Source organism: Lissotriton vulgaris, chromosome 7 (genome assembly GCF_964263255.1).
Source record: "Lissotriton vulgaris chromosome 7, aLisVul1.2, whole genome shotgun sequence".
Classification (NCBI taxonomy): Eukaryota; Metazoa; Chordata; class Amphibia; order Caudata; family Salamandridae; genus Lissotriton; species Lissotriton vulgaris.
In genome coordinates, this window is record NC_141695.1 from 673306357 (window position 1) to 673332722 (window position 26366).

General features: G+C 46.0%; 1 protein-coding gene across 1 annotated transcript in view; it reads right to left on the bottom strand.

Moving 5' to 3' along the window:
• The window catches only part of C7H17orf67 (chromosome 7 C17orf67 homolog), a 139092-nt gene extending 123723 nt beyond the window's left edge, over nucleotides 1-15369 (bottom strand). Inside the window, exons 1-2 of the mRNA XM_086928765.1 lie at nucleotides 15213-15369; nucleotides 14281-14381 (exon numbers count right to left, since the gene is read on the bottom strand). Coding sequence (XP_086784891.1) covers nucleotides 14281-14381; nucleotides 15213-15267 — 156 coding nt within the window. The 5' untranslated portion in view covers nucleotides 15268-15369. The remainder of the gene's footprint in view (nucleotides 1-14280; nucleotides 14382-15212) is intronic.
• Nucleotides 15370-26366: the final 10997 nt, after the last annotated feature.

Below are 26366 nucleotides of genomic sequence, written 5' to 3' on the forward strand. Positions count from 1 at the left end.
AACTGAGAATACTTGCTGTCTACGACACCGCTAACCTGGGGTTGGATAGCGAAGTGTGAACTGTAAGGCGCACTTGCACAAAGACCATCATTGAGAAGTAGAGCTTCTACCTATGGCTACCATTTGTCTGCCACCATGTGATGATGACGGAGACTGCAAAGGTCACCATTAGTTCCCAGCTACCCTTGTACATTGGGTGGGCTACTTGGAGCCTACTCGCCCCACAAGGGTATACCCCACATGATGTTGTATAGTATGCAAGAAACAACAGTTGTGTACGGTCCTCTTGACTTTACCTGTTGGAACAAGATTGCTGTATTTGATTGGGATGCTTTAGCATAATTGGGGTGCTGTAGTGGGGGGGGGATTTTCTTGTTGTTTGTCGCCAGCACAGTGCATTGTTAATCTAGCGAAGAGTACGTCACTCCATGCTACACTATAATCTATACATTACGGATTCCACACGGGCAATCTGGTGATACTCCATGATCTGTAGGCACATTAGGGGGCAGATTTATGAGGCCGTTGCTCCTCTTTGCGCCGCAATTGCGTCACTTTATTTGACTCAACTGCAGCACAAACAATGCGCCCTATTTACAACGTGATGCATCTAGGAGATGCGTCATGTTGTAAAGCACTGCGCCATAAGGAGGCGTTCCTGCGCAGGGGGGGGCGTTCCTGCGCAGGAACGCCTCCTGAAAGTGGCTGAGTGAAATCTATGAGATTTCACTCAGTCACTTTCAGGGCAATGCTGCGTCAAAACCCTGCGCCTGCTTGAAGCAGGCGTAGGTCTTGGCACAGCATTGTGCACATGGTGTACCCCCCAGCCTTGCTGGAGCTGCGACGCAACTCCAGCAATGTGCCACATTTCCAGCACAGATGCGTCACGCATCTGTGCCGTTTTTGCACCATGGGTGGCGGAGCTGTGGCGCACTGTGGCGCACGTTAACTGGCGCATCCCTGGGGATGCGCCTGTTAACATAAATCTGCCCCCAGGTTCCTAACATGGAATATGAGAGGGTTCAATAATCCCAAGGAAATGAGGCAAATAGTGGCATACTGAGACTGCCACTATAAACAGATAGCATTGCTACAAGAAACACACATCACAAATTCTACTGATTTCAAAATAGGTGTGTGATGGTTGGCGGTGCGTGTGGCCTTAGCAAACTCAACCTACTCTAGGGGTGTGCTATTATTGGTTAAAAAGATCACCCCGTTTACATTCACACATTCTGAAATGGATAATATGGGGAAGTATATTATAATGCAGGGGATACTGAGAGGAACCAAGGTGACGATAGTCAATGCATATAGCCCCAATGTTGACAACCCCGAGTTCTATATCAGAGTCTGGGGACGCCTGTGTAAAATGCACCCTACAGTGGTAATCTTGGGGGAATCGTAATATGTACATAGATCCTGCAATAGACTGGTCTGCCTTCCCAGACTGGCATGGCAAACAATCAGCATAAGTAATATGACAAAATATGGAAGATTATGGGATTGTAGATATATAAAAGATGTGCCACCCTCACACCAGATAAGGGACGTTTATTTCATCGGTACACAACACATGGTCTCACTTAAAATATTGGTTGGTGTCGCATGAGCTGTGTACATGGACCACACAAGTAAAGCATTTACCCAGGACATTGTCAGACCATGTGCCAATGCTACTATAACTTGCCATCCCTACGTATGCATATACAATGTATCAATGGCGAATTCAAGCCACCTCCTACCCAGGGCCGGACTGGCTACCGGGCGTTTTGGCGTGCTGACGAGCTGGGGCTGATTTTGTTTATGGTGACCTGCATGTGCTGAATAAAATTAATTTTGCTTTGCTTATTTCAAAGCAAAAGAAGGTCTCCATCAACGAAATTAGTCCCCACCGCAGTGACATCAGCCCCCAACTCGGAAGCATGCCAAAATGCCCGGTAACTAGTCAGCCCTGCTCCTACCTGAATCCTGTTTTTAGGGAAGATATAAGAACAGCGATTGTATGGTACTTTCAGGAAAATGAGGGTTCTTTGGAGGAGATCGGAACACTATGGTAAGTGTTCAAGATATCTATGTCAGGAGTGTGTAATTGACTGCAGGCAGGTGTACAGAGATCACTTCGCTCTCAACTAAAAAATAGAAAGGGCAAATTGCAACTTTTGGAGAGAAGCAAGGAACTACAACCCGACTTCAGCACATTAGCAGAGATTTGAGAGCAAATCACCGAATATACTGAAACAACAAAGCAAGAAGTGAAACACACGCCAGATGATGGATAGCAAGTTCCTATGGGGAGGGAGAAAGACTGGGACGTACATTAGCATCTAAGGTAAAAGAACCTAAGACACAAGTACACATTGTGGAGACAAAGTCCCAAGATGGGAGTGTGTATTAGGATACCCCAGCAATCATGGAGCAATTTGTGGACTTCTACTCCCATCCTTATTGGCCATGTGAAGCCACCGTGACTACAGACACTGCAGCATATCTTGACGATGTGACACTAGCATGGCTCTCCCCGGGACAGAGGACATTTTTAGTCCAGCTTGTCATAATTGATTAGGTGAAAGAAGCAATACGCACCTTGCCGAATGGCAAGGTATCATGTTTGGTCGGAATTCTTTGCAGATTCTATAAGACATATACTGACTTATTAGCACCATACCTCCATGCTATGCATGTAGAAGAATATGATAAACAAATGCTACCTCCAACGGTCTGGGAGGCCTTGTTGAAACCAGAGAAGAATCCAGCTTGCTGTGAATCCTATAGACCACTATCACTCATAAACATTGACACCAAAATACTGGTGACAATAATAGCAGCCAGGTTATAGCCCCTATTCCCAAGCTAAGTACTGCCGGATCAATCAGGTTTTGTACCTACGCGCTCAACCTCACAAATCTGCAGATGCTGTTTGCAGTTTTACACCAATTTGATCCAACGATTAAGACATCAGCTGAGTTTTTAGAAGTTGCTAAGACTTTTACTTATATATACAGTGGAACTATATGTTCACGTTGCATCAACTCTTGGGAATGCCATAGGCATTCTTGCGGTGGATACACCTATTATACATGGACCCAATAGCAAGGATAAGAATTAATGGCAATGTTTCAGCCCCAGTTCAGATATGTAGGGGGACAAGCCAGGGCTGCCCTTTATCACCAATACTATTTGCCCTCGCCTTAGAGCCATTGGCGGGATTAGGTTGAGATATACAGCTGCCGCACTTTGCTTTCACCAGTGACCATTTGCTATATCACTCTATTACGGATGATATGGTGCTTTATGTACGTAACCTGTAGAAGCAGTTAGCACCTCTCATCCACAAATATATTAAATATGAAAGGTGTTCAGGTTTGAGAATTAATTGGGACAATTCCATCATATTCCCACACACGCAAGCCACTGAACCACACGATCTGGATTTCCCACTTGGAAGGTGTAACAAACCTGGTAAATACCTTGGGATATAGGTACACAGAGAGCCGGAGATAGTCATTAGTCAGAACTATGGGCTATTTATTACAAAACTGAAAGAGCATGTGGTTAGATGGATACGGGTGGCTCCATCTTTGCAATTATGAAAATGGTTATGTTACTCTGCTTTCTATGTATGTTTGTGGACATTCCCATTCTATTAATGAGTGCACTCTTTAAGACCCTTAAGACTTGTATGATGAAACTGGCATGGGCGCGAAAGCAATCACAGTGCAGCTGGGATACATTAACAAAACCCTATGAAGTGAGCTCCTTGTAAGGAAGGAGCTCAGAGATGTTTTTTTGGAGAAGGATGGTAATTTCATATGTGTGGTAATTGGTGGAGTGAGGTAAGCAGCGCTGTTTCTCCAAAAGAACATCTCTGAGCTCCTTCCTTAAAATCTTGAAGTAGTAGCTCCCAGTGTTGACTAGGTTTTCAATTCTGGTAAGGAGGCCCCATATGAGGAAGCATGTCACCTTCGGGTGAGTGAGGGGTCTTATCCTTAAGGGATGCCTTCCCCCTTGAATGATATTTTTCACTTCATTAAAAGTTTGAGAGAGATAAGGCAAAATCCACATTAATAGAATTAATACACATGGATCAGAATAAAAGTGTGTTTTTTTGTATTGAGCTCAATACTGTGCCATGGGCCACGAAGCAATCCTCATGGTGCTTAATGTAAGGCAAAAAAGTCCTACTACCAATATATATAGGACAGAAAATCACCCTGCCTTTCCCATTTCCCATCTCTCTTTTTACCATTTCACCATTTGCTCTTGGTTTCTTTACCTTTCTCTCTCTAGCACTCTCCCTTGTCCTATAGTTTGCACTTTCTAGTAGGAACTGCAAGTTTGTTGGGCACCGAAAACTTTTGGATTGTGCCAGATTGATTCTGCGCACCCTCACAGGATATGTTGTCCTAAAGGCCAGCTACCCCACAGTGCCACCATAAGTACCCGTAAACCTAGATAGGTAGAAATGATTTTGGCAACCATAGAACATGACAAACCTGATCCTTTCCAGGAATCGTGATAAGAGATTTAAAACCATTTCGCTCAGTCACTCGTGCTCTCTTTCTCTCAGAGAAATATACAAGGAATACACAGAAGGGTGTTTTCAATATTTATTGAACCATCGTGATTTTTGTATAGAATATATGTGCTGCAATGATCAATAGACAGAAGCAAATAAGAGTAATTTGCAATATAAGGACAGCTAACAGGATAAACAGTTCCTCCATCTTGCTAAACAATGTATATATGCGAACATATAAAACAAAACTAGTTTCGAAGGAGTGAATGCGTTCTGCCAAGAATCCCCTTTTGGATGATCCACCCCATTACCTGAAAGGAAATATTGTAGGCCTCCACATGGTCACAAGTTGGGCATCTCTCTTTGCAGAGTGATCAGGCAGCAACCGGGCTGAGGCTTCAGTGTGTAGTGGCCTAGCATATGACAGCAGGTGCTCCTCTGTCTAAAACCTGGAAATGCATGTTTATTTGAAACAAAACACATCCTTGCTCTGAGCCAAGACCTCTAATCAGCCCGCCATTGTTTATGTTCTATAGATAGCTGTGTCACCGCATAGATGGCGCAAAAAACAACTGTATTTGCACAATGTATGCTCAGACCTTGCACGGAATGTTCAAGGTATTGTGATAATGTTCTTACTAAGTGAAGTTTGTAGGCAATGTAAATTCAGAGAAAGGAATCCTGCATTGTCACAAACTCAAATGTGTGTTAAAAGTCATCATGTAAATGGGGAGGCAACTTAGGAAATGTGTACATGTTTAAAATTGGCAACGTTTTTCCCCGGACTTAACTAATACACATGATACCCCTCTGCTCACTATCTCTCTCCATTTCTTCCTCTCTGATTTTATTCCTATCTATCTTTCTATCAGTTTTGGGATATTTGGTTATACAGTATGTATCTGCCCAGGTAACGCCCAAAAGTAATTCATTTGCTTTTTGTCAGTATTGCCTATTCATTCCAGAATACGACTTGATCCAAATATTTCCCCCATATTCTTATATATTTAGAGACAAGTGATGCATGTTCAAACAGTAGCTTAGTGTAACAACAAATATGCCTTGGTCTACAGCAGAGTACATGAGGCTTGCTTTATACATCTTCCGTGTCTGTGCACAGCATGTGTTGGACCTGGCCCTTTTTGGCAGGTTCACCCGAGACTTTTTGCTTTTTCCTAGCCTGTTTCTGTGACTTGGTGTTGGTGATTTTAGGCCTCTGCGCACTTTTTCACTGTGGCACAGTGTAAAGTATGTGAGCTCTCTGTGTGTTTGGTGAGTTACCTGCCTTCCCATAGGAATGAATGGGGAATATGTATGCCCATGGTAGTACCTGATGTGCAGGGAGTGCAGGGTCGAGTTTGGTATGTGCGAACTCATGAGATTGAATGCTGCGCAACGATATATGCGGCATGATTGTGTCTAGTGTGGAAGTGCCACTTCTAGAAGTTGGCATATTTGTGTAAATTGTGTCTGGCGTGTGATTGGCTGGTGAGCCTGGCTCCAAGAGTCTGGGAGGGTCTGCCCCGGTGGTGAATGGAGTGCTTAGCATGCTGACGTGAGGCCTGAATAGGGCTGGGCTTTCCCCATACAATGCTGGCTCCACCCCCTGTGGTGCGTCTGATGTCCCTAGACTCGCCTGTGAAAGGAGTTCCCTATAACCAGTTGTAGCTGGTTCTCACACTGCCTGCACCCTGCTAGACAAAGGATTTCTCTGTATAAAAAGGGGCTGGGTCCCCTTACAAAATGTTCTTGTTTCCAACTTGAATCCTGCCAGGGGCGTGCTGCTGCTTGGGCCCAGGGGAAGGCTTGCCTCCCTGGGCCCCTGCCCTGCCCCTGGATACCTGATGGACTTTTCTTTTCTGGGAGCTGCTGTGCTCCACCTTATGTCCTGGACTGCTGAGGTCCTGGACTCCTGATGGACTTTGTTGCTTTCTTTTTGCATCTAGCGCTTTGGAGCGCTTTATTTCTCCCCCAGCGCTTGAGAACGCTTTATTTTTAACTTATAGCGCTGAGAGCGCTTTCCTTTGCCCCCAAGCGCTGAGTAGCGCTTTTATTTTGATTCTCGCGAGTGACCACCCCTCGTTTTTCACCTCGAAGATTCACCGCCGCAGCCCCGGAGTGTGCGCAGCCCCCGCCGGGCCGCCGCGCTGCCTGCGACGACCCGGAAGTGTTTGGACGGCCGGCCAATCATAGCGCGGCCTGGACGGAAGTCCCGCCCGCCGCCGCCGAGAAGGGGAGGCTGCCCGTGTGAGGAGGTGCGGCGTTAGCGTGGGGCTCCCAGGAGCCAGGGGAAGCCCCGCGCCGTGCTGGAGATTATGCTCTCTCCCAGCGAGGCTCTCGTGAGTGAGAGAGCCCCACCCGCTCCGAAGAGAGGAGCAGCCCCGCCAACGAGCGACAGGTGAGTGTCCTAGGGGCTCTGGGCAGGTGTTAGGGCCAGCGCGAGGCCCCGTATGGTGTTGATCTGTAGTGCGGCCCCGGGTGGCAGTGGGCCGCCCCACGGTAGGGGGCATGGTTGTACCCTGAGCCCCCGGAGGCTCCGAGGAGGGGCATATTTTGCTTAAGAGCCCACGAGAGACTCCACCGGTGCGGGGGCATGTTTGTTTTAAGGAGCTGAGTTGGCTCCCCCTGTCCCCCTTATTTTTGAGAGGAGCCAAGGTGCTCCAAGGCCACAGTGATTTTAGCGTCCCCACAAGGGACTTTGGGGACATCTTTATTTACAGAGCCCCGTGTGGCTACAGCCCTGCGCATATGTGTCTTCAGAGCCTGTTGGCTCCAACAGTTGGCGCAGTTCTGTTCTAAGGTCAGTGAGGGCCCTATCGCAGTTATGTTGTCTCCCAGCTGCCCAGCAAGTAGTGGGCTGCTGCACCATTTAGGCGCAATGGAGAGAGTCCCTGTGTGAGACAGAGATAGCACAGAGGTGCCAGGCCTTCTACAGCTGCGCAGCACTTAGTGCCAGCTGCAACGTTTAGGCCTTGTGACTGTTCCCAGCTGCCAAGCAATTAGTGGGCAGCTGCAACGTTTAGGTTTGCACCGGTAGCGCACCCCTGACTGGCGCTGCATTGGCAGTGCGCCCTGACATTCTGGACACAGGGCTTTTTGAGTCCCCTTGTTGGATGGCCAGTTGGCCAGGGGGCTGGTATGTGATTTCTGCGCAATGTGGTTGTACTATGTTTTTGATAGTAATTGCTTTAGGTGATGTTTGCGCAGTGTGATTATGATGTTATTTTACCTGTGTAGGTTTATGTTAGTGAGAGTTTATTTCACTATGTGAGTTACGCCCCTAAATGTGAGTTATGCTTAGGGGGAGAGTCTAATGTGTTTAGACTTGTGAGAGATTGCCTACTGTAGTTTTTACTGGTTAGGCCCAAATGTGAGTTATGCGTAATGTGCTATGCCATTAGGCCTGTGACACCTCTGAATGTGTTTTATGCATTATGTGTCTTACCTACACCTCTGAATCTTTTAGGCATCATGTGTTTCTCCGGTACCTCTGTATGTGTTTTGATGCGTCATGTGCCTTGTTCTTACACCGCTGAATGTATGTTTATACATCACGTGTCTTTCCTACCGCTCCGAATGTTCTATGCATCATGTGTGAAACTTCTGATTGTTATATGTTCAAAAGTGCTATTTCTAACAGTATTTCTAGTTCTAAAAGTGTTGATTCTGACAGTGGCCCTGTCCTGTAAATAATCCCTTGTGAATATTGACCGTGCCAGTTGGCACAATATATATTGTGTGATTACTATCTGATATGTTTTGACAATACAAAAGTTATTTTTATATAACCTTGTGTGGAGTTCCTTTTGTGGTGTGCCTAGAATGTTGTTGCTGTTGTGTGCGTTGCCAAATGCTTTACACATTGCCTCCGGGATAAGCCTGTCTGCTCGTGCAAAGCTACCAAGGGGGTGAGCAGGGGTTATCTTGGTGTGTGACTCCCTTGCCCTGACTAGAATGGTGGTTTCTGTCTAGCTTTGGTGTCAGCCTTAGCCAACCACCAGAAATAGCCAGTTCTAACAGCAAGACATAGAAGAATTCAACCTATAAGATACTCAAGTCTCAAGGACAGTCCAACCTCTGAAGATTATGCTTGGTGATCGAGCGGAGCACAACACGGAAATAACATGTGTGACCTATGAACATGACTTGTGGATCACTTCTGCACTCACTGGACAGATATGGCTTACTTTCGATCGTGAAATGAATTGGGGTTGGAGGGGCACTCTACTTTTAAACTCTAGTAATCTCTCTTTTTTAATCTATTTAATTTAAACCAAGCGTGCAGCTGAGGTAGCACGTCTGTCCTGTTCCGTGCCTGACTACAACAATCTTATCTTAAGTGTGTGTAACACTTAACCTCTGCGCACTGTTGCTACTTGCGGAAAACCGCTACTCTTTTTATAAATACAACAATACTTATAAAGTTTCAACTGTAAGTATATATATAACTTGTTTCCACAGCAAATAAACTCTTTTGTTTTACAATGATAAACACAAAGTATGTTATTACATTTCAACACACAATATATACAATATAACATAAGTAGATGTCGAATCTTTCATTTCTGGTGACTTTTTCTTTGTTATGCCCAATGCATTTCGAGCTCAATAGAGCTCTTCGTCGGGGGCCTGTGAAACTGAATATAATTTGCAATTAGTAAATTTGTTCAACTCATCATATCAACACAACTCCTAAAGTTGTTACAGAGCAAAAATTATATGGTAACATTCCCTTATAAACTACCCTTCACCAACACCACAGTGCATGTGAAAAAAATCCAAAAAACCAAACTCACTGAAGTCGCAATAAACCAGAAATCTCCTCTCCTGAAAGAAAACGAAACACTGAAACTACCTCCACCTATTCTTGCATAATAAAGTCCAAAGCTCGACAACCAAATCACAAAAACGCTAGCACAATGTCTTACCTTGAACACTCAAAGCACTGTGCTCGAACAAAAATCTCCAACACACCCAGTCGTCCCTCTCCTCCTGTGAATATATACAAAACATCAGCTCTACTCTGGGATCCAATCCCTGAAATACTTATTAGCTCAACCACCAGTATTCCAGAAGCTCACCTTGCTAACAACTCCTGAGTATGCGAACCGTTTCCCTCTCTCGTTCAAACGCTCTCGCTATGGGAACCGCTGACAGCATGGATCAACCACACCCAATTATTTAAAGTGATGACTAATCTTCGACAATGAAAACGGACTAAAAAACTAACTCCTGTCCACTAAACCACGGGTGCCATATTTAAAGATCAAAAGTGACCCTAGTTTACCGAAAAAACCAAAGATAAAGACACAACGCGTGTTTAAAATAAAATAAGAAAAATAAAGTGAACATGAACATGTTACCATTCAGTGAAATAATGAATCAGCAATATACAGATGAATATAATTAGATGCAGACATCAATCTCGTACAGCATTTAAGGCGTAAGAGGAATCATAGAAAACATGATAAATCAATTTTCTCATTAAGACCTTTGGGTTCTTGTGTAACAAGATATCTTATCCAGTGAATTTCTCTTTGGAGGAGGGATCTGGATAGATCAACCCCCTCGTATGTTCTTACTACCTCTAGAATCGAAAACCTGATCTGGGCAATGCTATGATTGTTTTCATTCCAGTGTTTGGCCAAATTGCTTTTGATATTTTTGTTTCTTATTGTACTCTTATGTTCAGAAATCCTTGTTTTGAGTTTCCTTTCTGTTTTTCCTGTGTAAATTTTCCCGCAGGGACACTTTATGTAATAGATTAAATTAAAGCAATTTGGCCAAACACTGGAATGAAAACAATCATAGCATTGCCCAGATCAGGTTTTCGATTCTAGAGGTAGTAAGAACATACGAGGGGATTGATCCATCCAGATCCCTCCTCCAAAGAGAAATCCACTGGATAAGATATCTTGTTACACAAGAACTCAAAGGTCTTAATGAGAAAATTGATATATCATGTTTTCTATGATTCCTCTTACGCCTTAAATGCTGTACGAGATTGATGTCTGCATCTAATTATATTCATCTGTATATTGCTGATTCATTATTTCACTGAATGGTAACATGTTCATGTTCACTTTATTTTTCTTATTTTATTTTAAACACGCGTTGTGTCTTTATCTTTGGTTTTTTCGGTAAACTAGGGTCACTTTTGATCTTTAAATATGGCACCCGTGGTTTAGTAGACAGGCGTTAGTTTTTTAGTCCGTTTTCATTGTCGAAGATTAGTCATCACTTTAAATAATTGGGTGTGGTTGATCCATGCTGTCAGCGGTTCCCATAGCGAGAGCGTTTGAACGAGAGAGGGAAACGGTTCGCATACTCAGGAGTTGTTAGCAAGGTGAGCTTCTGGAATACTGGTGGTTGAGCTAATAAGTATTTCAGGGATTGGATCCCGGAGTAGAGCTGATGTTTTGTATATATTTACAGGAGGAGAGGGACGACTGGGTGTGTTGGAGATTTTTGTTCGAGCACAGTGCTTTGAGTGTTCAAGGTAAGACATTGTGCTAGCGTTTTTGTGATTTGGTTGTCGAGCTATGGACTTTATTATGCAAGAATAGGTGGAGGTAGTTTCAGTGTTTCGTTTTCTTTCAGGAGAGGAGATTTCTGGTTTATTGCGACTTCAGTGAGTTTGGTTTTTTGGATTTTTTTCACATACACTGTGGTGTTGGTGAAGGGTAGTTTATAAGGGAATGTTACCATATAATTTTTGCTCTGTAACAACTTTAGGAGTTGTGTTGATATGATGAGTTGAACAAATTTACTAATTGCAAATTATATTCAGTTTCACAGGCCCCCCACGAAGAGCTCTATTGAGCTCGAAATGCATTGGGCATAACAAAGAAAAAGTCACCAGAAATGAAAGATTCGACATCTACTTATGTTATATTGTATATATTGTGTGTTGAAATGTAATAACATACTTTGTGTTTATCATTGTAAAACAAAAGAGTTTATTTGCTGTGGAAACAAGTTATAAATATACTTACAGTTGAAACTTTATAAGTGTTGTTGTATTTATAAAAAGAGTAGCGATTTTCCGCAAGTAGCAACAGTGCGCAGAGGTTAAGTGTTACACACACTTAAGATAAGATTGTTACTTTCGATCGTGCCACTGCTTAGGGCTTTTCACTGGGTGAGAATAAATACCACGGGGTAACTGTTCTGAAATAAGGGTTCTGATGTTTTCCAGCTCCGTTCTACACTGAGCAATAGTACCGGTTGCAAGAAATTCTGCTACATAAATAGAACAACTTGTCCAACAGTCGAGGACAACAAAACGCAGTTTCAACATGCTACTAGGAAGAAGTTGAACTGTTTCCGTATCAGTTATCTAAGTAAATAAAAAAATACTTCAGCAAGTGGATTCACTCTAAATGGCCACCCAGCATGTCCACCACAGTATTTTGAGAAATAGCTACTTTCCGAACCAACCCCCACATGCATCAACCTATTTAGGAAGTGCAAACGGTGCGAATCGGTAAATTCGGCCGTTTGCGCTTCCTAAATACGTTTTTGGGATGCATGAAACAATTTTTAAAAATTCGTTTTTTTTTTGCATTTTCTAAAAATGTGAATGTATTTAAGGAATCGCATTTGTGCGATTCCTTAAATGCAATGCATCAATTTTTTTAAAAAAGCGAATTTTGAAATAGGAAGTGCAAATTAACACGAGGTTGACCCTCGTGTTAATTTGCGAAATTGTTTAAACAAGCACAAAAATGCATTTTTAAAAGAGTCATGTTACAGACACACATGTCCTTAGGACATGTGTGTGTGAAACATGCACTTTAAAATAAATTTCAGGGGTGCAGGGAGGGGTCCTTTGGACCCCCCTCTGCACCCTTGCAAGGCATCAACAAATTGTGATTTCCTAAAAAAAGAAATGCAAAACGGCATTGATTCCTATGGGCCTCCAGGCCCATAGGAATCAATGAAATGCCATTCCTTAATTGCGATTCGCAATTAAGAAATCGCAAATTCCGAAATTTAAGAAATCCTAAAAAAATTTAGGATTTCTTGATGTATAGGATTTTGCAATTCCTAAATAGCGATTCCTTAATTTTCGCTATTTAGGAAATGCAAAATCCTAAATTGATGCATGTGGCCGTAAGTGCCTAAATCTCCACAGTAACCAGCTGCACCTGCACCCCCATGGCCTCTAGAAAGCGAAAACGAAGACCTGTGGGGGAACGTCAATACGTGCATTCCAAGTAGAAACATTACTTAACATTTGCTAAGTGACACAGATCACACATCTGCTGCATCACCAAACTGAAAGTGTTGTCTATGGAATCCAGGCCCGGACTGGCTGTTGCGGGCACCGGGCAATCCCCCGGTGGGCCGCATGGTTGGGGGCCGGTTTTGGGCCCCTGGGGGCCGTTTTATGTTACAGGGCCATTTTTGCAGCTATGCTGCAAAAACGGCACTGTAACAAAAACGGCCGAAAACCGGCCCTGGCACAGAGCGCGGTCGCACCCCGCCCCCCCCACCCCTCCTCCCGGAGGGGGGGGAGGGGGGCCGGCCGAGCACTTTTCCAGGGCCGGTTCTGGTTCCCAGTCCGGCCCTGATGGAATCCCCTATGAGAATGTGATGAAGTCGTCGTTCACCTCGAGCCTTGTGGGTAAAAAAGCACAACAAACACAAAACTAATATTCAGTTTGTGTTGCTGGTTGCTCTGGGTGGAACGGGCACTAATTTTTGAGGACCAGGACTTGATTCGTTTTTTACTCAAAGCACTACAGAGTCAGCAAAGGGAGAAAAGGGAGTAGGAGCAAGGAAACATTGACAAAGAAAGAAATCTGTGATCAAAAACCCATGTACGAGATAGAGGAAGGAAGAGTAGGGTGGTGAAAGAAAGAGGCATGAGGTGGAATCAAAACTAAGCAGGTTTTTATTCAATAGCATGGGCTACTGAGTGTATGTTTTTTTTTTAACAAATTGGACACAACCCTCAGCTTCTGAGGCACCAGAAACTGGCAGTGGGTCAGAACCCCACTATTTTGGGGACCAGCAATTGTTTTCCTTCATGAGACTTTGACCTAGAGCAAGGGAGAGAAAAAACACAAAAGGAGGAAAGAAGAAGGAAGAGAGAGATGGAAAAACGTGACAAAGGGAGAAAGCAGGGACAAACAAGAACCTGCCAGTGTGCAAACAAAGGAGCAGAGAGTGTCTGCTGGTGAATTAAAAGGGCATGAGATGGAATCAGTAATACACAGCCCTGGTATTCGGCACGCCTTCATTCAATTGCAAAGCCACAGACTTCTGAACAAAACTTTGGCCCCAAAAATCATTCTTTTACACATTGGCCCCTGGTTTCGCTGGTACTTTGGCTGAGGGGCTTTCGGAGGCTACCATCCACATGTTTGAGTGGTCCTGACAAGGGTGGCATGAATCTTAGGTGCCTGTGGCCAAAGTATTCATTTGGGAGTTACGCGATTTTACCTGCTTCAACGAATGTAATACCAGTCTCAAAATACCTTTCTGCATAATAAACTTTGCTGTGACTACGTTTTAGAAAGACGTGAACTTTGATTGACTGATGCAACAGATTTACCTACTGCACACTAACCAGGAAAACATTTGTTTTCGCCTTCCATTCATAAATTTGGTCCCTTACCAATGTTTTAAAATACCAATGCACTTGGAGAAGTATTTAACAAAAAATTACTTTCTAAATGTCTGTTTCTATTCTGCGGACGAGAATGAACGCAGTAAAAGAGCGCCTCGGCTTTATATGCAACATCAGCCTTTACCCTCATTGGCTCGTCGGGATGTCCAGCCTTCCTGGGCCTGTTGGAACGCTTGCTTCTCAGGACCTGCTTAGCTTGTTTTTCACTTAAAAGCGGCGTCGCATCTAGGAAGAGAAGAAAACGGGTTAAGTTGGAGGGGAGCTGGGAGCGCCGAGTCTATCTGGAAAGCCCGTGATACCTTTCCTATCCCGTCTGTTTCCAGTCAATGCACAGAGTCCCCTTTCATTGCAGGCAATCCCCGGGGGAACCCACATTCCAAGGGCGCGAGAGGAATGCCCGCTCTCTGACAAACTACTTATGTGAGGCGGTAAAGCGCGCGCAGGCGATCCATCAACAGGGCCACATATGAGCACTGTTCCCCTGCGCTGAAGAATGCCGTGTCTGTGCCCAGTGGCCGCGTCAGTTCGCACTAAACTATTTACAAGTCACTCGCCTAACATTGCACTGCTTAGCCATGCTGGTGATATCAGTCTGAGCGATCGATTATATGTGAAAGCTATCAGCCAGGGACCGTTTTTTTTCTTTACATAATTCCAGGCCCCGTAATAATAACAGGACAAGCGATGTAAACAGTCAGTTCTCTAAAGTTGAAACATTGTACCTGAATGTGAGTTTATAAAGAGAATGTAGAAATGTTCATTGAACAATTTAAACAGACAGACCAGCTACAAACAGCTGCAAAGACTTTTTTAAATATTTGAAACGTGCTTGCTTTATTGGCACACACGGTAACATACACAAACACATGACGACACAGCTATCTATCCTTATACTAATGCGTGTGCATCTACATCTTAACATTTAGGGGTGAGAAACTAATATCAAGTACTTTTGTTCCATATTTAATAAAATATATACTCGCTCGATAGTTCAAACGTATACTCGCTCGATAGTTCATAACGTATATATATATATATATATTTTCAAAGTCCTACCTGTGAACGCGGCCAGTAAGACCAAGAGCAGTAGAAATGCTGCAAACTTCTTCATTTTGCTTCTGCTGTCTGTCGTTCCTTCCTCCCTGTGTCTGTCTCTGTCTCTTGCCTGCTGCTAAGTGAACCGCAGTGACTGCAGCGGAAGCTTCCAGGGGCGCGCACGTCAGTCACATATGTTTGTTCATGCTTTGAGGAATCTCATTTGGTGGACTTTTTTTGCACATCACAGTAGTCCTCTGTCAGGAACTCTGGGGATCGTCAGATGGACTGGCTCCAGTAAAAGAAGATTATGCCGAAGGCTAGCTTTACATCTGCGTTTATGGAGTAAAAGGGCTTTAATAAAGTTGTGGTGATAATCAATTTCCTAAGCTAGTGTTACATTTTTGCAGTCAACAACAGTATCATCTAAAAAAAATTGGGGCCCGGGGTCAGAAATATTTTGGAGCCCTGATAGGACTAAGTTTGAATTGTATTACTCGTTTTCTAATAATTAAATGTCCGTGATGGCAGACAATATTTGCTTAAACATTAATGATTGTGATATAGAAATAGACAGAAGTGAGGCAGGGAAAAAGTTATTCTACACAGGGGCTTGGAAAACGAGGCCCTGGGTAACTGCCCACTTTGCCTATGCCTTAGGTCTATTTTTAATAATTGCACACACAGCACATCTCAGCCTATGAATGTTTTATTCTGCCCTTTTCTAATACCGAGTGTGAATATGTGAAAAAAGATGTGAAATCCTTTATTGTATGATTACCTATAAAATGCAATGAGATTAAAACAAGTCTATTCAATTAGGGTGGCAGTGTTCATAATTAGTGAAGCATCACTATTAATACTATGTATGCTTGTCCATGTGCAAATGATAGTTAAGCTGTTATTTTTCTAGACTTTGCGTTTGACATAAGATCTGTCCAGCAGAGACAAAGAACTTCCCGGCACGTGCCAGCTCCATTGGCACTGTTATAGTATAAATGTGCGTTAAGGCTTCCTTACATGTTCTTACTTTATAAAGATTGAATATTGCCCTTAAGTATTTAAGCCTTGGACTTACCAACGCTGGGCAACAACAGAAGATATGCTCTGCCGATTCTCTGTGGTATTGACACAGTCGACATCCTCTATTTCCACTTAATGTGGATGACCAGTGAGCCCTATAGTCCTTTGTTGGTAGGGTTAGCAGCCTGGTCTTCAAGACATTTTGAAGAGCGTATCTCTCCAGTCCGGCATTCAGGTATGGTTGGCATTGAGTGGCTTCATGTGATTTTATGAGGCCCTCAGCGCCACGAATTGTTATGATCGTATCTATATCCCGGAGCCTTGAGATGGTCTTTCCCTGTTTTTTTAACAGGTTTTTTAGGCTAACTGTTGGCAGATTTAATATTTGATCAGTTGTCAGGCATAGTGTTTTATTAGCTAAAACAAGGTACCTAGCCCAACGGCTGGTTTGATCTATAAAGAGAGTTTGAAGTGCTTCCCTTAGGGTGCCCGGGCTTAATTGTACACTCAATGGTATAATTTCATTATGTCTTTTTTACTTTCTATGTCCATTGATGTTAAGTTGAACTCAAGACTGATCATTGTGCGCCTTGTCGAGAATGGTAACCTGAATATTTTTCTGAAAGCCATAATATGTAGATGCTCCAGTTTATCGGACAATAAGCCCGGGAAAGCCAGGCGGCCATAGCTGATTGTTGAAAAGAGCTTGGCTTGTGTTACTCTTCGAATGCCCTTAGTTGAATGACTAACTAGGTTCTTGTGGATTTTACATAGGGCGTATGTGACCTTAGCGGATTTTGTCTCCAATGATTTGGCCTGAGATGTTGTTCTGCTGGTGTCTGAGAATTGTACACCCAAATAGGTGTATTTATTTGCAAAAGCAATTCTGAGTGGTCAGATGTTCCAACCCACAGATATTTTTTTGGTTTATGTCCAAAGACCAGTACCTTGGTTTTATTTGCATTAGTTTGGAGCTTGTTTTCTAAGTTATATAAATGAAGAGTCTCCAATGCCCTTTTCATGCCTACTCTGGTTTGAACCAAGATGACAAGATCGTCCGCATATTGCATGAGGGGTATTCTAAGGTGGCCCAGTTTAGGTGGAAAAATATTGTTTTTAGTAAGTGCCGTTCCCAGGTCCGCGGTGTATAGGTTAAACAGTGTTGGCGCAATCACACAGCCCTGTTTTAGCCATTTATTTGTGTAGATTTTGGCAGTTGCATGTGACTGTGTGAGGTTTGTGCAGACCCATGTGCCAGTATGGAGGGACATGATGGCTGCCAGAAGTTTCCCTGGAATCCCCCACTTTGCAAACTTTTCCCACAGTATATTGCGGTCAATCCCATCGAAGGCAGCACTGTAGTCAACAAAACAGGCGTAGAGAGATGGGTTTATCCCCTCTGTAGCCTTAGTTACCAGGTATGATAATGCCAGGGCGTTATCCATTGTTGACGAGTTTGCCCGGAATCCAGTCTGGTAGTATGGAATTATTTGGTTGTCTGTTATCCATTCCTCTAACGCTTTTAGTAGGACTTTCGCATATGCCTTCCCGTCCCTGTCAAGTAGTGCGATTAGTCTGTAATTCTCAGGGTGTAAGATGTTGCGTTTCTTATAGATTGGTTGCAGAATGGAGCCCTTCCACGAGTCTGGTACTCCTGAGGTATTGAAGCAATGGTTAAATAGACAGTACATATGAGGTGCCAAGAAAGGCACGATCTTCATTAAAAACACTGCCTGGTATGCCGTTTGGTCCTGGGGCCCCATCCTTCCTTATGGCCTTCAATGTGAGGAGAGTTTCTTTTTTGCTGAGAGCGAGGGCCTTATTCTCGTTTTCCTCTAGACATTGGTTTGCAGCTGCCACTGTTTTTCGACTAGATTTTTCCTGGTCGACATACAACTTAGTAGCATAAGCTGCCCATTCCTTGGCAGGTATTGCATTGTGTGTATTGCTTCTACCATTGAGATTATTAACGTAATTTGAGAATCCCCTACTCTTGCTGGGGCAAGCAATGCATAAATACATTTCCATTTGTTTTCGATAATTCTCTGTTTCAGTTCCCAGACTATGTTTTCATGCGCTCTTCTTGCTGCTTTCAGACGTAATTCGAACTTTGGACATTTTTTCCTCCGATATTGTTGCTCAGCCAAGCGACACTGCTTTTTGCTCTCTTTAAATTCTTTAAGGTCGGAGAGAATGATAGGCCCACTACTATGTTGGTTTCCTTTGCGTGGCAATTGTTTTCCTGTAGTCATAGCGTTGGATATTGACAAAATGATTTCCGGCCAATTCGTATGCGGATTAATTATGCGTGTTGCCTTTTTCCAGGCATTATATTTCTCTTGACTACTAGGGCCCCATTTTACACGTCTTATCCGTGCGGTATCCGTGTTCGTATTGGTCATTTTACCCGCCGTTAGATGTTCAGAATGCATTCGTGTGTTTATGTTGACCACAATTGATAGTGGATTGTGGTCGCTTGCAGAGGTATTAGTCACCTTATATTCTTTGCACCTCCTCTGAAGGTTCTGGCTCAAGAAGATGTAGTCCAGCGTTGAGATGTTCTTGAAAGTTGGTTGTAGCTTCATATTCGGCAGCACCGCTTGATTTGCAAGTTCCAAGCTGAATTTGTTGATGCAGGCTTCCATGATATTCAGGGCATTGTCTCCACGGTGGCCAGCCGAATTGCACAGGTCTCTCATATTGAAGTCCCCGGTGTAGGAGAGTAGGGTCTGCAATCCTACGATCACCCAGATTTTTTGCTTTTGTTTCACTGGTTTACGACTTTCTCTGGCTGTGGGCCTGCTAATCAGACCCACAGCCTGGCTGTTCTCTTTCTAAATTACGACATGTACCCTAGGTGCATTTACCAATTGGTACTGGGCCACCTTATCAGACCCTGTAACTCAGGGCATAGGTGTACCCAGGGCCGCCAGGAGCTGCAGCATGTATTATGCCACCCCTGGCTGGCCGCCTAAATTTGACACAACTGGCTGCATGACAGCTGGGGCGAAGTCGTGTAATCACACTTTGCTTTAGATATAGTAGCCCTATATCTAACCATACAATGGACACTCGAGTTCCTATCAGTCACTCCTATGGCAGGCCTTGACAATCCTGAAGGCAGAGTGCATGGGCTCGTGTGAACTAGGCCCTGGCCCGAGCCGAGCCCGGTTGCAGCTTGCGGAACCAAGACCCAATGGCTGTTCCATGATAACGCGTACCCCATCGGTAACTTCGGTGTCGCGTTATCAAGGCATGTCGAGTAAGGTGTCATACGAATCGGGATGCTGCCCTCTCACCAACCCTGGCGACGAGGTTAGCATTCCGCCCTTCTAGAGGGACACGACATGTACGTAACTGTGAACCCCGGTTAAAGTTAACTAAAGCCTCAGCTCCACAAAATGGATGCTGCCACCACAGACACGAGTCTGACCTCCTGCTGCTGGGAGTCCTTCCAGTGAGGGGCGCTTGGACAAAGGGTTTCCTGTCGAGGGCGGTGTTCGCACCGTCCCAGACAGGGTTTGTGTATTCTGGGTAGGTAGGGCTTTTGCGAGAAGGTGACTGCGGAGTGGCACCCCGGTGCTCACTACGCATCTGCCAGTCAGAACCAGTTCCAGGGGCGCCAGCCCTGGCCTGGGGAAAGTCCGGCAGGGGAGAGGGGTGTAACTACCCCCCTTCCTGGTCCCACCCTTAGGGCAGGACCTAGTCATGTACCCACCCCTTTCTTTCGGATAAAGGCCGGAGCGGGGACCCTTCCAAATTAGATCATCTTTGAATCAAGAACTACTTTCTACGAAAGGACACTCAAGACTCTTCTCAAGATTTCTCCCTTGTGACTAAGGAGTAGTCACCCTGCATCAGCGGGCACCATCTAAGAACTCTGCGGTTTGCTGCAAGTCCTTCCTCAAGGATCCGACGGCCCAGCTCGACAAAAACCGGCTTCCCTGGCACCTCTGACCTCTACCCACGTCATCAGCTCAGCTGTGATCTGTGGGTGCGACGAGACCTCGAGGGACCGGCCATCATCAGAACCTGCACGCTCTTAAACCAGCACGACCATCGAAGCGATTCCCTGGTGAGTGCTCTGGGGTCCGAGAAGCCCCGACCCTGAGCCGCTCCAGCGCCGAAGTGCAGTCTCCCAGCATCTCCACGATCTGCGTGGGGCCCTTCTGCTCGCTGCTCAGCACGTTGTCTGGTCACTAGCCGCTGGCTTGTGCCCTTCTGTGACGACATCCGACAATCAACACTGCTGGTCTGGTTGCTAAAGACTGGCCCTTGCTTCCATCTCTGCAAGAAGCACCCCGGACCCTCCTGGTCCACTCAAGACGCCATCTTAGGCCCACCACGTGGCCCTGAGATCTGCCAAGGCTTGATGCCCCATCCTGGGCCCAGCGACGCCGACCGCATCATCCTTCGTGGGACAGCTCGCACCTCCGCCGTGGTTGCCGACAACGCCTCCTGGTCCGTGAGACTGCAGAGCCTAGCGTCGCCCACTCACCTGGTCGAGGTGACGGCCAACCGGTGCCATCCTGGTACCCTCTGACTACTGGCTAGTAGTACGAACTTGGTCCCCTCTGCTTTCAGGTATCAACAATCTCTGATCCAGGCTTGGATCTCTACGAACTATTCATCACTGGTCGCCGGCCAGCAACTCCTTTTCTTCCGGCTCCTGGCTCGTCAGCGAAGACCCCGACGCCTGTAAGACTTGTGCAGCCGCAGCCCTCGTGGCTAGGTAACTCGGCATTTCGGTGCCTGCATAGCCTCTTTACTCTAGGGTCCCGAGTCCCTCGCTTCCGACTTGCCTTATCGGGTCCGCCCGAGACCTTAAACTTTCCGTGTCCTCGGACACTTGTTTTAATTGTGCACTTGAAGTATTTTCCTAAGAGATTTGGTTTGTGCTTAGTACCCTGTCCTCATAAAGAGTCCAGGGCTGTTGTGAATCTTAATAAATATCCTGTTTATTTTCATAACACTTGTGTGGTGTCCTTTCACTGGGTGTTCAAGGGGTACATGTGTGGTAAACAGCTGGCTTAACGCGCCCTCTCGAGTCTTTAGCCTTAGACTGCTCGTATCCACGCTACTAGGATAGCTGGTCTATAGGTTGACTTACAACCAAACACCATAAGGGACGTTGGAACGATACATAGCGGTCGCTAGAATAGCGAACGTTGCATATCGGGCCAACTTCTCACATTGGTGCCCAGCGGTTGGGATTTGAGCTTGCTGTTGTTTTACCACACGTATCCTAAGAATATTTTGTTGAAAGATCACATAAGTACTGTTAGTACATATAACTAAAGCTTAGAATACTCTGAGTTCTACTGAACCAGCTGTTGCAGCTCCTCAAGGCTTAGCACACCTTGGCTGCAACTCTAGCAAGGGATCAGTAGGAAACACATAGTGTAGGTAGGTGCATCACTTACACCACACTAGAAACAGTATGTCGGACAAAGGAGGAAACTCTGAGTCTCCCCTTGTGTCAGTTGACCCTCCACAGGTCATCCCTTCAAGATATACTGTGCTGAGCTTCAAGGAGTTAAGACAAGTGTGTCACTCCAGGAAGATCAAGCAGGGGTCTAACCCCACCACGTCCTTTCTGATTGGTCTCTTGGAGACTTATGATGCCAGAAAAGCTGAGACCCGTCTTAGCTCTTCTAATCCAGAAGGAGACATGCCTCCCCTCGAGGGAACCAGAGACGATCCTGACCTCATCCACCTCGCAACTGAGAACGAAGATGTGGAGGATGATGAGGATGAGGATCCCTCTGGGGATGAGGCAGATAAGGGACAGGTAGAAGTCGTCAGACTAAGCAGGTCCAACTTAAGCAAACATGATAGCGGTACTGGGGGACCCCTGGGGCCCCTATCAGGTCAGCTTAACATTGGGAATGGACGAGCCCGATCTCTGTCAAGAGACTCTGGCAGATCCCTTCAAACCAATGGCTCTCGCAACTCTTCTCAGAGAGGGATGACGTCCCCTCAGCGGAGAGTGTACGAAGCTAAGGAAAGGGCAGCTAATCTGAGGATCGAAAGGGAAGAACTTGCCCTGGCCAAAGAAAGGCTTGCCTTTGCGAGAGAGCAACAGTTAAGTGGGGTAGTCCCCACTGGTGGCAGCAATGTACCTCGCAATAGGGAAAAGAGTTTCGATACGAAACACCTTGGTAAGATAGTGCCCCCCTTTAAACAAGGGGACGACATCCACAAATGGATTACTGCTTTGGAGAGGGCCTGCACTGTGCAAGGTGTTCCCCAGAGTCAGTGGGCAGCTATCTTGTGGCTCTCCTTTGAAGGTAAAGGAAGAGACAAGCTCCTCACCACAAGGGTGGAGGATGCGAACGATTACCAAGTCTTGAAAAATACACTCGTTGAAGGGTTTGGCCTAACCACTGAGCAGTACAGGGTGCTGTTCAGGGATACCCAGAAAACGCAGTCTCAAGATTGGTCTGACTTTGTCGATTGTGCCACTAAGGCTTTTGAGGGCTGGTTGCTGGGCAGCAAGGTTACTGATTACAAAGGATTGTATAATTTGATGATGAGAGAACAAATTTTAAACAATTGTCAGAACCAGTTGTTGCATCAGCATCTGGTCGACTCGGATCTGACCTCTCCCCAAGAATTGGGAAAGAAGGCAGACAGATGGGTTCGCACGAGAGTTAAACAGAACCAGGGCCAGAATCAAGGTGGTCAGAAGAAAGCAGACCAGAAGGGTAAAGATTCTAAGGGGGAACAAAATGACCAGAAGTCTTCGACAGGTCCCCAACAACCCAAAGAGGGAGGGGGTCAGGCTCCCCAAAAGAAGAAAGAAGGCCAATCCAAAAGATGGTGCCAGTACTGTAAAAGTAAATCTCACTGGTTTAGTGAGTGCACCAAGAAAGGAGGAGGGCAGACTCCTACCACTGCAGCCCCTAAGGCACCTGTGCCCCCTAGTACAGTCAGCAGTGGTAGGGCGCCTCCCAAGGGTTTAGTAGGGTTAACCCTGGGTTCTGAGGGGCGTGACAACTTAGTTGGCACACTCACTCAGGCTGTCCTTGTCAGTACAGGGGACGCGGACGTGTCCCCTGACATAAGTCCCAATGCCTTGGGCAAATACAGACAGACGCCTTTCATAAATGGAAAGATGGCTCAGGCCTATAGGGACACTTGTGCCAGCGTCACCATGGTGACGCCTAACTTTGTGGACCCTGGACAGATCATGCCAGGTACAGAATTCCGGGTGACCAATGCAAGCAATGTCACTACCAATCACAGTATGGCAATTGTAGCTTTCTCCTGGGGAGGGGTAACTGGCCAAAAGAAGGTTGTAGTTAGTCCAGACCTCCCAGTGGATTGTTTGTTGGGCAATGATTTGGAGTCATCACAATGGTCAGAAGTGGAGCACCGGACTCACATGGAAATGTTAGGTTTGCCAGCACATGTGTTCGCTGTGACCAGGTCACAGGTCAGGAAATGCCCCACTGAACAGGTGCTGGATCCTGGAACAACGGACCAGACACCTCCCAAGAAAAAGAGCGGTAGGGTTAAGGCTGCGCCTTCCCCCTTGCCCCAGGTCGTGGATCAAGTCTCAGAGGAGGCTGACCTACAGGAATTGAGGGAAACTGAGCCGAGAGAGTTCGAACTTGATCAAGTTGAATTCTTGGGTTCAGGGGGACCCTCAAGGGAAGACCTGGGGAAGGATCAGTTAGACTGCCCTTCTCTTGAACCCCTCAGACAGCAGGCTGCTGCTGAGGCTGCTGGGAACGCCACAGGTACCCACAAGGTATACTGGGAAGATGGACTCCTGTACACTGAGTCAAGAGACCCCAAGCCTGGCATGACCAGGAGGCTGGTTGTACCCTTGTCTCAGCGTGGTTTCCTACTTACCTTGGCCCACGAGATTCCCTTAGCAGGTCACTTAGGCCAGACGAAAACGTGGGACAGGCTTGTCTCACACTTTCACTGGCCTCATATGAACGAAGATACCAAGGAGTTTTGCCGCTCCTGTGTCACTTGCCAAGCCAGTGGCAAGTCAGGTGGCACGACAAAGGCCCCCCTTATACCAATGCCTGTGGTGGGGGTGCCCTTTGAACGGGTGGGGATCGACATCGTCGGTCCCATGGAACCACTGACAGCATCAGGGCACAAGTTTATACTGGTGGTAGTGGATCATGCCACCAGGTATCCTGAAGCTATTCCCCTTAGGACCACTACAGCACCTGTTGTGGCAAGAGCCCTAGTTGGAGTATTCTCCAGAGTGGGCTTCCCTAAGGAGGTCGTCTCCGACAGAGGTGCAAACTTTATGTCGAGCTACTTAACTGCTATGTGGAAGGAATGTGGTGTCAACTACAAGTTCACTACCCCCTATCATCCACAATGCAATGGGCTTGTTGAGAGATTCAACAGGACCCTTAAAGGGATGATTCATGGACTACCTGAAAAGCTTCGGCGTAAATGGGACGTCCTGATCCCCTGCCTCTTGTTCGCCTACAGAGAAGTCCCACAGAAGGGGGTTGGCTACAGCCCTTTTGAACTTTTGTACGGGCATCCTGTAAGAGGACCCCTGTGTTTGGTGAAGGAAGGATGGGAGAGACCTCTCAAAAAGCCTGCAGCCAACATAGTGGACTATGTGCTTGGCCTCCGCTCGCGGATGGCTGAATACATGGAGAAGGCATCTGAAAACCTTAAGGCCAGCCAAGAACTCCAGAAAGCTTGGCATGACCAAAAGGCTGTCTTGACTGTTTACCAGCCCGGACAGAAGGTGTGGGTGCTGGAGCCAGTGGCCCCAGCAGCACTCAAGGACAAATGGTCCGGGCCCTACACCATCCTGGAGAAAAAGGGAGAGGTCACCTACCTGGTCGACCTGGGAACTCCCCGGAGCCCCCACAGGGTGCTTCATGTCAACAGGCTCAAGGCATATGTCGACAGGAAGGACATGAGTTTCCTCATGGCCCTAGATGAGGGACAGGAGGAGGAGAGTGACCCTCTCCCCGACCTGCTCACTCAGAATCCTGACGATGGATCGGTAGATGGTGTTGTCTTTTGTGGCAGCCTCTCCGAACATCAACAGAGAGACTGTGAACAGGTTCTTCAATCTTTCAGACATATGTTTTCTCTAACACCCAGCCAGACCGATTGGTGTACCCATGAGGTTGACACTGGTGACAGCTTGCCCGTTAAGAGTAAAATCTACCGGCAGCCTGATCACGTTAGAGACTGCATCAAGAGTGAAGTGCAGAAAATGTTGGAGCTGGGAGTCATTGAACCCTCGGACAGCCCTTGGGCTAGTCCCGTGGTTCTAGTGCCGAAACCTCACACCCAGGGTGGTAAGAGAGAGATGAGGTTTTGCGTAGACTACAGGGGTCTCAATGCAGTCACTAAGACTGATGCCCACCCAATACCAAGGGCAGATGAACTTATAGATAGATTGGCTTCTGCCAACTACTTAAGTACATTTGACTTAACAGCTGGGTATTGGCAAATCAGGTTAGCTGAGGATGCCAAGCCCAAGACAGCATTTTCAACCCCTGGTGGGCATTATCAATTTGTGGTAATGCCCTTTGGTCTGAAAAATGCACCTGCCACCTTCCAAAGGTTGGTGAATCAAGTCCTTACTGGGCTGGATGACTTCTGTGCAGCATATCTAGATGATATTGCTGTCTTTAGCTCCACCTGGGAGGATCACCTGGTCCACCTGAGGAAAGTGTTAGAGGCTCTGCAAGCAGCAGGCCTCACTATCAAGGCCACCAAGTGCCAGATAGGGCAGACACAGGTTGTATACCTGGGCCACCTTGTAGGTGGAGGCCAGGTTCAGCCACTGGAGAGCAAGATACAGTCAATCAGGGACTGGGCTCCTCCAACCACCCAGACTCAGGTTCGAGCTTTCTTGGGCCTGACTGGATACTACCGGAAGTTTGTCAGGAACTATGGTTCCATCGTGACACCATTAAACGAACTGACAAGCAAGAAAATGCCAAAAAAGGTTCAGTGGACAGCGAGCTGTCAAAAAGCATTCGATGACCTAAAGCAGGCCATGTGCACGGCGCCTATCCTCAAGAGTCCGGACTACTCCAAACCATTCATTGTCCAAACAGATGCTTCTGAGTTGGGTGTGGGAGCTGTTCTTTCTCAACTGAATTTTGATGGTCAAGACCAGCCCATTGCTTTTATAAGCAGAAG